Source organism: Poecilia reticulata, linkage group LG19 (assembly GCF_000633615.1).
Source record: "Poecilia reticulata strain Guanapo linkage group LG19, Guppy_female_1.0+MT, whole genome shotgun sequence".
NCBI lineage: Eukaryota > Metazoa > Chordata > Actinopteri > Cyprinodontiformes > Poeciliidae > Poecilia > Poecilia reticulata.
This window is the reverse complement of record NC_024349.1, coordinates 9,198,465-9,210,680: the sequence shown is the minus strand read 5'-3', so window position 1 is coordinate 9,210,680 and position 12,216 is coordinate 9,198,465. Positions and strand designations below refer to the sequence as shown.

General features: G+C 38.3%; 1 protein-coding gene across 1 annotated transcript; it reads left to right on the top strand.

Moving 5' to 3' along the window:
- On the top strand, positions 1-4,459 carry LOC103481419 (sarcoplasmic reticulum histidine-rich calcium-binding protein-like). Its single transcript, XM_008436823.2, has 6 exons — positions 1-743; positions 3,185-3,297; positions 3,729-3,800; positions 3,894-3,948; positions 4,041-4,077; positions 4,171-4,459. The coding sequence occupies exons 1-6, from the start codon at positions 215-217 to the stop codon at positions 4,190-4,192; spliced, it is 828 nt and encodes a 275-aa protein (XP_008435045.1). The 5' UTR covers positions 1-214; the 3' UTR covers positions 4,193-4,459.
- Positions 4,460-12,216: the final 7,757 nt, after the last annotated feature.

The following is a 12,216-nucleotide window of genomic DNA, read 5'->3' as shown; positions in this document are numbered from 1 at the left end:
CCAGGCATGTGCCTCTGTCACTCACCGGCCTGCAGCTGCACGTTGCTGTCCCTCTGTGTTCCCAGCACACTGCCGGCTCTCTGCTCCCGGCCCTCCCCTCGCTGCCCCTCTGCAGCCTGACAAAACTTTTCTTACTTTCCTAATTTAATTCAAAACAGGAAGTTTTGGAAGATCTGAGCAAAGACAGTTGGACGTCGTTTGCTTTTGCTCCATCATGGCCTTCATACGAAGCTGGGTAGTCGCCCTCCTGCTGGTGCTGTCGCCGCTGCAGCTTCCACACTCTGGCTTAGCCCAGGATGTGGCTGAGGAGGAAGAGGAGGAAGAGGACACAAGACATGCAGAGGAAGCTGAGGATGAAGATGGGGAAGGTGCTGAGGAAGACGAAGAGGTAGGAGCGGCGGATGAAGAAGAAACTGACGAGGAGGAAGCTGAAGAAGAACAGGAGGATGAGGAGGAAGGAGAGGAAGAAGAGGAGGAAGGAGAGGAAGAGGCTGCAGATGTAGATGATGAAAGCGATGGAGAAGAGGAGGAAGATGACGATGAGGAAGAAGATGAAGCATCAGAGTCAGATGACGGAAGTGAAGAGGAAGAGGATGACGAAGAAGACGACGAGGCTGCAGACCATGAAGTAGCTAATGATGAGGAAGAGGATGATGATGAAGCTGCAGACGATGAAGATGAGGAAGAGGAAGGCGACGCTGAGGAAGAGGAAGCAGAGGATCATCCTGCTGAAGATGAAGAAGGTACGGCTGCTTTCCATCCCACCTTTACAGAGCATAAACATCTTCAGGACTCTAACTTCTCCTCTTATCATAAACTCTGAGCATAAACTCTTAATCTGCAGTCATGTGAGCGGACATTTAGTCTGGCGCTGCTGAAGTCCCTCCAGCTGCTTTCCAACCGCCGTCACACATTTCAGTCCAGAAATAGAGCCGCTTATCAAGCTGCTCCCGTCTTTGTTCTGTTCATTTCTGAGCCTCCATAAGGCTCTGGTGAGTCTAAAATAAAACGTCTCACTTAGATTAAAACGTTTTTAATCTGCTTTCTGTTTGCCAAATTAAAAAAAAAAGAATGATAAACAGTCACTAAACATGTCTGCCTCTGATTATTAAACATAAGCTGCTGGGTAAGATCCAAACTATTCAACATGTTTGACAGTCAGTATTTTTTCCCTTTTACATGACATTTAAACCAGATGTTTATAATCCATAAACACAAATCAAACCAAATTACTCTGAACTGAGTTATTGGGAATAACGTGGAATAACAGTAAAATGGTAATAAAAATGATAACTGAAATGCTGAAATTCACACTTTTCTGGCTGAAAAAGCAACAGGAAGAAGTGAACACCTATTTAATCCTACATCTCATCTCAGTTTAATTATATGTGTAACTTACTGACTGAATAATTATCAAAAATCAGACGGTAATATAATGCCGCCATTATGGAGAAAACCTGTTTCGACCTTCTCAGGTATAAATTTAACCCATTAATAAACAAAAACATCTAAATTATAAGGTTTTGTTTGGTTCTTTCTTTAAACTCTGATTTATTCTGAAGATTTATGAATTATTTCAAGTTGAATAAATTAATTTTTTTGATGATTTTTGTTGGAAGACGTTGTTTTAAAACTATCCACCTTCATTTTTTCATCAGAAGTCCTTCCTGGAGTTACATAAAGCCTCACAGAATTAAATGCTAAAACAATAAATACTTTAATTTTCCCATTTCCAAGTTTTACTGTTTCTGTTTTAGGGATGACATCCAGAACGTTTCCTCCTCTGAGCATCATTTGTGTTGTGGCATCCATTGTTTTCAATTCTGACCAACTTTTATTGTTTCAGTTAAATGTTCACTGCAAAAACACAAAATAATACAAAGTATTTTTGTCTAGTTTCTAGTGCAGATGCAGCTCTGGAAAAAAAAACACTTGGAACAATCAGCTTCTCTGATTTTACTCCTTATGTTTGAGTAAAATTAACATTGTTCTTTTATTCTATGAACTACTGACAACATGTGTCTGAAATTTAGTATTTATTTGCAGAAAATGAGAAATGCAGGGATGCAACTCTTTCAAACCTCAAATAATGCAAAGAAAACCAATTCATAATCATTTAGAAACAACAATACTAATGTTTTAACTCAGTTCAGAAGTCAATATTCCTTGGAATAACCAGGAGATTTTCCAGGGCTGTAGGAAATAGGACAAAATTATTGTAACTTTTTAGTAAGATATAAATGGGTTTTTTTGTAAATAATGGTTCCATTGGCAGATTATTTAACTCATAATAAGACATTTTCACCATGTTGTAAGTTAATTTATCTGCCAATAGAACACAAACTTTTTCTTAAGGACACAAGCTTCTATATAGACTTTGTGTTTTTGCAGTGTAAACGATTTTCATCATGCTTTTTCTTCAGGAGTGGAGTCTTGTGCAGTGAGTGAGCATAGAAGCCATCTTTGTTGAACAAATAACTTTTTAGTTTTGACAGAAAAAAACTGCGTCTGCTTGTCTAACAACAACAATTATTCTAACATTTCTGAGTTAGTTTGGAATTTATTTCTGGTCGGTTTATGGCAAAAATGTTATGGACCAAAACATATACAGGAGTTTGGGAGCAACATGGTGAGCTGAAGGGTTTTAATAATAACAGAAAATAAAACTTTCAGAACCAGAAACAATGAAAGAAATGAGCAGAGAACAACGGAAACCAGGGAGCTTCAATACAGAGGAGATTTAATCCGTGACATGGAAACCAAGTGAGTCTAATTAGGGGAACGCTGAACAGCTGCGGGTTTGCTGAGTGGAGGTTCCTGAAGGAAGGAGGCTAATTAGCACAGAGGGAGCTGAACCAGCACAGAAAGGGGAAACGTTGAACCCAAGAGGAATAAACTACAGGCATACAGAGGAAACCAGAAATAAATAAAAGGCAAAAGGAAAGAACAGAGAAAAGAGTTTGAGCTGAAACTGAGACCAAATCAGCCAACATTATGCAACACGGCTTTCTTCTCTAGCCTTTCTTTGACTTTGTCTTCATGTGTCTTAACTTGGACTAAATGTGTTTGTTTCTTTGCATTAACTACACTGTAAAACATTTGAGCCTCATTTAGTTGTGTCTACTGTCTTCTACTCTGTAAGTCAAATGAATAAACTTTTTTTTCTTTATTCTGTTGGGTTTAGATGAAGAGGAAAACACAGCAGATGACGCCGATGAGACAAACGAAGAGGAGGAAACTTCAGACAAGCAGCAGTTCCACTCTGGATCGCTGTGCAGCGTTTGCTCCATCTGCGAGGTATAAGAGTATTTTTTTACACTTTTATAAACGTCTCAATTAACTTCTTTTTTTTTTTGCTGTTTCTGTTGAATCTTTTAATCAGATTTTCTCTTAAAATTTTTTTCATTTTTGTATTTTTTTTAAAGTTTATTTAGTTTCTCTGCCCCCCAAAATTATAATTTTTAAAACTTTTAGAAAAAAATTCACAGAAATTATTTTAAAGTATTTTGTTGACGCACTTAAATCTTGTCCTAATTCTGTCCTAAGATTGAATAAAATAAATCAAAGAAAAAAGCAGAAAAACTCCTAAAAGTCAGAAGTTTGATGATGCATAAAACTTAGATGAAAAGTATCGGTATCTGCGATCCAGGTCCGGTATTTACTTGGTACCGGCTGCGCAGTGTCGTCCATCCGTTTCTCACTCTGCACTGTAAAACTGTTTCTTCCAGCGTTGCTCTGAGCTCTGTGATAAGTGTCCGTGTGCGGAGGGAGACGAGTCGGATCACTGTGAGCGCTGCGAAGTGAGAACCTTCAGAAAGTCCTGAGCAGAAAAATGATTTTCTTATTCTGCAGATTATTTCTGTTTGACGGCATTCTGCTGTGTTTCTGTCCAGGATTGCTCGTCCTGCTACATCTGCCCCATCCTGTGTGACACCGTTTGCACTCCAGGTGAATTATCTCACTTCTGCTGCTGTTTTCTTTTCTTTTCTTTTCTTTTCTTTTATCTGATGTAACGTTTTACTGTGTTTGATTTTGCTCAGGCGGTTTCGTCGATGAACTGACCGGATCCATCTTTCAGTGAGTTTTATTCCTTCTTGCATCACATGGATGTCTGGACAGAAGAAAAGCTCCTATGGGTTTAACAGATTTCTGTTTCTGACGCCTTTTCAGGTCCGTTTCTTCTCTACTTTGAGCAAAATGCACAGAAGCTTCTTCCACGAAGATGATTGGGATAAAACTGTTAGTTCAACAGCAAAACAAGGACTTGACATCCAGCAGGAGTTAGTCTCCAGTCATTGTTTATGTCCTGATTAAAGCTTTAATGTTATTAAGAGCTGGGAGGTCAGGTTGTGAGGTTTATTACATTTTTTGTATGAATTTTATTGTAAAAAAATAAAAATAAAAGCTACAGTCACTCATTTCATGTTGGGGTAAAAATATAAATAAAAGTTGTAAGTAACGTTTATTGCCACTTAAATACCCAGCTAATGTAGAAAAGTAACATCCACCTCTTCTCAAATCGTGGGTTTAATGGAAATAAACACATTTTTCATTTTCAGAAATGCAGAAGGAAAACATTATAAAACGCAATCCACTTCTCATGACAGCATGATGTAAGAGAAAAAGAGCTGGAACCCAAAGACATTCTTGAATGGTTGAGAAATGAAGTCATGAAATATCAGTTTAGAAAACATTTTAAAGATGTTTTCTGCAGTGGAGCCAGAGGCGGTCCCAGCCTGTGTGGTGCCCTGGGTGAACCACCTTTCCAGTGGTACCGCACTCTCCCCAATAGAGAGTTAATATCAGCTTTTATATATTCAAACACTGAATATATAAGAAATTGGACTGCTATGCTGACATAGTGTAAATGACAGTAGACTCAGAATGCACTCAATATTGGCAATTTGCTAAATCGTAAAGTTTAAGGACTGAGGGGAAGGCAGGGCGCTCATCCCGCCTCCCAGTGGTTGGAGCCGTTAGGAGGAGGAAAGAGTGATGATCGCACCCAGGAGTGCCCAACTCAAACCCTGCATCACAAAACAGCCAAAAGCACCTGAAGCCCTGCAGGCCTCACCTGCCTCAACTCAGTTGGCATCAGTGTTGATAACTTAAACAGGCTTTTCATGCTCCTGTGTGGCTAAATTAAAACCATTCTGATACCAAAAAACAACCAATCAGAGTCAGGAGGAGGGTCTTAGCGCTGACAATCAACCATGAGAACGCCCTGCTAAATGTGCTAATGGTTGAGAAACAACTTACCGTTACAGAAAGTCCGTTAACCCTCAGCTATCAGTGGTTATGCTAACTAGTCTTAGCATTCACAGTAGGATCTGCTGATGGGAAAAGCTGCAGTCACATGACATTATGAGTAGCAGAGCTCTGGTTGGTTGTTTCTTGCACTGGGAGCAAACAGAGGAGCTTGATTTCCGTTTTGTTTTGTTTCATTTTTGACAGATGAGATTATCTGTTTTAGACCAAACTATCATGACATGGAGACAGTTTCCACAAATACGTGAGAAAAATCTTTGTTTTTTAAATAAAAGCTACATTCGGCAACTTTAAGAGAAACTAATCTTGTGGGACTCCTAAATTTATTTCATGTATAAACCTTCACTAAAAAAGCAGAAGCTTGCAGCCCAAACGAAGCAGAGAGACAGTGTTAGGTTAGCTAACGTGAGTTCAGGAAACATCTGATCTACTTTCCAAGAAATGCTTCCTCTCCTCAGTTCCTCCTCATTCAGCTGACTCAACAAATTTTGAAAAACTCAAATGCAAAGTAAACACAAACTCCATCATCAAAACAAGAACCCAGTCCAGACTTGCACAGATGCTTTCAACATTCAGGTTTCCTCATAACCTGGAAAGCAAAGAATCAACCACCTGCAGCTGAGGCAGCTGACAGGTTGGATGTCTGGTTTTCTGTTTTACTTCTAATCAGATTTATGAGACAAGTGGTATGTACTTTCAGTTTTACTTGCATACCAGTTTGAGTTAAATGGAAATAGCAAAGTGCACCAGTGCAAACAGTTAGTCTTGAACTTTGAGGATGCTAATTTTTATAGTAATGGATTTTTAAAAATGTCTTGAATTGGTTTGATTCTCGGTCTTGGTCTGGGCTCGGCTCGATGATTTTGACCTCCATCAGAGATGCACTTTTCCCGCCACGGCTGTCATGTGATTAATGATCAAGTTAAAGTGACAGTTTTGCTCAGGAGCCTCTGGAAGCTTATTTTTGTGTAGAATCCTTTATTAATGTAACAGGATATTATCCTCAGGATCTGCAAACTGTCTAAACATTTGCCTTAATAACACAAGAGTCAGATCAATGTAACGCACTTCCATCTCAGGATACAAAAATACGCCACTAAGCATTCTGGAAAATGATTCCCACTCCTGACTTTTTCTTCTTTCAGTATTTTTAAGTGCTAAACTAAAAACTAAATTAATAAAAAGTTAACACAACTGACTGCTGTAAGTTTATTTTTCACAAACTCACACATTTAGGTTCAAAATTTAAAACTCACTAAATGTATTTGACTTAAAGAGAAGAAGATAGTTGACAACTAAATGCAGCTCAGGCTTTTTACAGTGAAGTACATTTTGGGGTTAAGCAGGAAATCTTACAAAATGAAAATACTAATGATGAAAACACTAATGATGAGCAGGAGGAGAGAGAAACAGATGAGGCGTGTGACGGTAATGACAGGTTGTCACATCTCATCAAGTGTCTGTTTACTTGTTTAATGTTTCCTGAGCAGAAATGCAGCCATTGGTGTTACTGTCTGAATGCCAAAGAGAAACCCGACAGATTCACATTCCCATGTGGAGCATTACAGCTGTTCTAATTTACTCACATACTCCAGCATCTCTCTGAATTATTTGGGGAGATTTTTGCATGCAGGGGTGGTAAATTTCCACCAGGGGTAAGTATGTCCTTCAGCTTTGCAGCAGACTGAAGAAAAATTAAGAAAAATATTTATGCAACACTGTTTGTGGTCGTCATTAATGGGAGTGGCAGGGGAAACACCTTTAACAGGAAGCACATCAAAGCTCGGCTCTTGGAAGTCGTTGTGTTGTGTCAACGACAAACATTCTTCATCGCTTGAATGATTCGGTAAAATAAGCTCGTCTGTGACTCAGCAGAAACAAAGGAGGGAAAATAACTTTAGTATTAACATACTGAATGATATCAGAGTTTATAATTATAATTAAAACATTGGGGGGGGAAACAGCCTCCTTCTTTATTGATCTACATTTCATAACTGTAAATCCTTACTGTGTTTTTTCCTTTAAAACAATAAAAACTCATTTTCGTTTTGGGTCATATCAAAAATCTGAACATTCGTAAAAGGCCGGTTTATGTACCGATAGAAACTATTAAACTGTTAAAATATCAATAAGTATTGCTTAAAATGAAATAATATTGAACACATTTTCAGTCCATCCAGGATTTCTTGATTGATTTTGTGTTGTTTTTTTTTTTTTGCTATCAAAATCAAAAATTGTGGAGCTAATTTAGAAATATTTGAAAGGAATTTCAAATATTTCTAAATATTTTTATAAATATTGTAAAAAAGGAATTTTTACAATATTTGCACTAATATATGATGTTAAAAGTGACCTTTTTTAAATCACTGCATCGATCATGATCACTGACTACAACTTGACATCAAGTACAGCTGAGGCAGCAAAATGTTTTTGGCCAATTTTGAGAAAAAATTGCTGTAAAATCAGAAAAAAAATTGTTTTTGCATGAATTCTGCTGATTTGTGAAAAACTGGAGAGACTTATTGATGTAACTTAGAGTCTCGAGGGCCTCATAAATAGTTACAGCGGGCCAGATTTGGCCCCTGAACCTTGAGTTTGACATGTACTTTAAAAGGACAAACAAAAAGCAGACTAATGATGTGTGGTGAAGGGTGAGTGAGAATACTGGCTAAAGGTCAAACAGCCCGGGTAAAGGTCAAACAACCAGTTCATTAAGTGCAATGATGTTTGTACAAACACAGGAAAAATGACATTAAACAGATGTGGGCACTGTGAAACGAGGTCCTGTTGCAAAACAGCGTCTGCTGTTACCTCATGTGCTTGCATGTTCCTGTAAACGGCAAGGAAAGTGAATAAAATCTGCAGAGAACTGGTATTAACAGTACATAAATGATATTTCTGTTATATATTAAAGTAGATGGCAGTTCCTGAGCTAAATGCTAGAAATAAAACTGCCTGCAAGCAATTCTGAAGCTCAATTATTAACATCTAATGCCACGAGTTTAATAAATACCAAATACAAAGTGCGACAAAAGGACACAGTGTGGATAATGGAGGTCGGACGTTTCCAGAAGGTCAGACATGTGAGGCCCTGACAAAGGAAGCAGTGAGTTTACATCGTTCCTTTCTCATAAATATAAAACATATAAAGTTCTCTTTAAAGACATTTCTATCAGCGTTTCTAAACTGTGATTTTATGCACAAGCTGCATTGAGCACTTTCTCAGGTACTTCTGTAATCTGATGTACTATCAGTTTGCAAACTTACCTGCAAATTGTACTGAGACCAGATGTCAAGGTATTCTTCTATTTTGTCTTATTGTTCTTATGTAAAAACAATTTTTTCCACAGGCCAACAGGAAAGGAAGGATCAGACACCTGGTCTTCTGGTATGCAGCCAGTTTAGTATATAATTGTACTTTCTCCTACTACTCTCCAATTTTACATAGTTTTCACATAATTTTCTTTGGACTCTGATTTTTCACCTATTTTCCCTCCAGTTCTCGTGTTTTTTTAAAAATGACACTTTCAGCAGATCAACAGAATCTTAAAGAAACAGAAACATCCAGCACAGTACAGACCCAAAACCAGAAAGAAATATGATTCTTTTTCAAAATATCCAGTGAGATGAGGCATCAGCTAACATGATAACATCATCTGTAGCATTACATTTAGCATTTTCATGAAGCTGCTTGCCATAAATTAAACTCAATGAACTTGTGTGTGGAGAGAAAACCAGTTTATCTACAGGTCCTTCTAAAAAAATTAGCATATTGTGATAAAGTTCATTATTTTCCATAATGTAATGATAAAAATTTAACTCATATATTTTAGATTCATTGAACACCCACTGAAATATTTCAGGTCTTTTATTTCTTAATACTGATAATTTTGGCATACAGCTCATGAAAACCCAAAATCCCTGTCTCAGCATATCATTAGCAATTAGCATATCATGAAAAGGTTCTCTGAACGAGTAATTAACCTAATTATCTGAATCAACTAAGTAACTCTAAACACCTGCAAAAGATTCCTGAGGCTTTTAAAAACTCCCAGCCTGGTTCATTACTCAAAACCGCAATCATGGGTCAGACTGCTGACCTGATTGCTGTTCAGAAGGCCATCATTGAAATTTCTTTCGTTCAGAAAGAAATTTCTGAATGAATAGGCTGTTCCCAGAGTGCTCCATCAAGGCACCTCAGTGGGAAGGAAAAAGTCTGGCAGAAAACGCTGCACAACGAGAAGAGGTGACCAGACCCTGAGGTAGATTGTGGAGAAGGACCGATTCCAGACCTTAGGGGACCTGCGGAAGCAGTGGACTGAGTCTGGAGTAGAAACATCCAGAGCCACCGTGCACAGGCGTGTGCAGGAAATGGGCTACAGGTGCTGCATTCCCCAGGTCAAGCCACTTTTGAACCAGAAACAATGGCAGAAGCCTCTGACCTGGGCTACAGAGAAGCAGCACTGGACTGTTGCTCAGTGGTCCAAAGWACTTTTTTCGGATGAAAGCAAATTTTGCATGTCATTCGGAAATCAAGGTGCCAGAGTCTGGAGGAAGACTGGGGAGAAGGAAATGCCAAAAGGCCAGAAGTCCAGCGCCAAGTACCCACAGTCAGTGATGGTCTGGGGAGCCATGTCAGCTGCTGGTGTTGGTCCACTGTGTTTTATCAAGGGCAGGGTCAATGCAGCAGCTATCAGGAGGTTTTGGAGCACTTCATGCTTCCATCTGCTGAAAAGCTTTATGGAGATGAAGATTTCATTTTTCAGCACAACCTGGCACCTGCTCACAGTGCCAAAACCACTGGTATTACTGACCATGGTATTACTGAGCTCAATTGGCCTGTCAACTCTCCTGACCTGAACCCCATAGAGAATCTGTGGGATATTGTGAAGAGAAAGTTGACAGACGCAAGACCCAAAACTCTGGATGAGCTTAAGGCTATCGAAGCATCCTGGGCCTCCATAACACCTCAGCAGAGCCACAGGCTGATTGCCTCCATGCCGCATTGAAGGCTGCAAAAGGATTCCTGACCAAGTATTGAGTGCATAACTGAACATAATTATTTGAAGGTTGACCTTTTTGGTATTAAAACACATTTCTTTTATTGGTCCGATGAAATGTGCTAATTTTTTGAGACAGAGATTTTGGGTTTTCATGAGCTGTTTGCCAAAATCATCAGTATTAAAACAATAAAAGACCTGAAATATTTCAGTTGGTGTGCAATGAATCTAAAATATATGACAGTTTAGTTTTTATCATTACATTATGGAAAATAATTAACTTTATCACAATATGCTAATTTTTTGAGAAGGACCTGTATTTTCTAACCTAAAACATTCAGGGACCAGAGAAGTGGCTAATCACTTTGTGAACATGGTCAGTCAGACATAACGGGAAAATTCACCGAAATCCAAAGGAAAACTGAACATGAACAAATAGAAAAGATGGAGAGCTGTTGACCGAGATCACTTTGTAAGATTGCAAGAACATTTGACCCAAATCTGAAATAATAACAACTTTAGTGCTGCGTGTGAAAACACTGAACCTGAATTAGTTATGTCACACTGATGGTATGCTGGTACCTGTAGAAATTAGTCTGTCATTCTAATTATGTCAATCATCCGGACAAAATGGAAAACTAAACACAAACAAACATCCATGTCTCTGTGTGTTCATCTTGACCAGACTTGACCAGAGGTCAAAGTGATCAAGATGAAAATAAACTAAGTGACAGTGTTAGTGTCAGACTAAGAGGTCTGAGGATTTTAGAGACTTTCTGTGAGTTTTCACTGAGTTTTCAGTTTAGAGGATGAAAAGAAGAAGATCTTCATCTTTTTTCATCAGACCTGAGACAATCAGGTGGTCAGCTGATCTCATTCTTTGGGGCATAATGTTGCTGACCTTTGACCTGACCAGCTGTAGCAACCCCAGATCATAATGCTTGTACAGCAGGCCTGTATGCATGATGGGTTCATCCCTTTATCTTCCTCTGCAGCCCTTTCATTCAGAATTATGATCCTTTATGTCAGGATTGTTTTCCAAAGTGTTTTTGATTTTCATAAGGCATTAAAAAAAGTGCAAAACAAAATGTTTTTTCTAGAATTTCTTTTCTAGGTGATCAGTTGTAATTTTCTCCAAATGCAAAATTGTTATTTGGAAACTACATCAGTAGTTTTAGTCTTTAGCGGTTATTTGACGTCACAATGTTTTATTCACCTGCCAGAGTCTTTCACAGCAGACGGACAGACTGGGTTGGTCTGCAGTTTTCATCTGTCCGCCATGTTGGATTTAGCAGAAATCTTCTTGCACTTGCAGCAGATGGCCAGAAGTTGATTATTGTAAGATAGTGTCCACTTGTGGTCTGTGTGCATTTATAACATAAAAATCCACAAGAAACAGAAGGAAATGGCTTTCAGGTATCTGTCCACTGCAGTGACGGCTGTGCATGAACGGGTTAGTCGCCCTAATGAACTCATCATCACATCTCCTTCTTCCATTCTCATCTTTATGCTTTCTTGCAAACTGAAGCCTCTTTCTTTGGTCATTGTCTCTGATTTGTGCATGTAGAAATACTTTCACTACTAAACAAAACTCTTAATTCTGCCGTCGTTTTCTTCTATTTGATTTCACGAAACGTTAAATGATTGTTGATCCTGATTATTATAGATTATTTTCTAACTACATTTCTTCTTTGAATGCAATGGTTTCCTACTTTCCCTACAGTTTTTATTAATGAAAAGTTCTTAAACCAGTTTTAGTATTTTAAACAATTTCCTTTGATAATTTCAATAAACATCTTTTTCACGACAGCGGGTTGTGTCTTTTTACGCAGCTGTTTAAGAATGAGAATCATTTGGAGTTAAATAAATTCTTGTCAGGTGAAAGATAAATACATTGTACATCAGTTAAGTTCTAGTTTATGTAAAAAGACGAATACATAATTGTTCA

What these genes read in the sequence shown, in the direction of transcription:
- LOC103481419 (XM_008436823.2), top strand. Translation starts at nt 215, where the DNA reads ATGGCCTTCATACGAAGCTGGGTAGTCGCCCTCCTGCTGGTGCTGTCG. An exon ending in GCGTTTGCTCCATCTGCGAG is followed by an intron (nt 3,298 to 3,728) that starts GTATAAGAGTAT and finishes TGTTTCTTCCAG; the next exon opens with CGTTGCTCTGAGCTCTGTGA. An exon ending in CTGACCGGATCCATCTTTCA is followed by an intron (nt 4,078 to 4,170) that starts GTGAGTTTTATT and finishes ACGCCTTTTCAG; the next exon opens with GTCCGTTTCTTCTCTACTTT.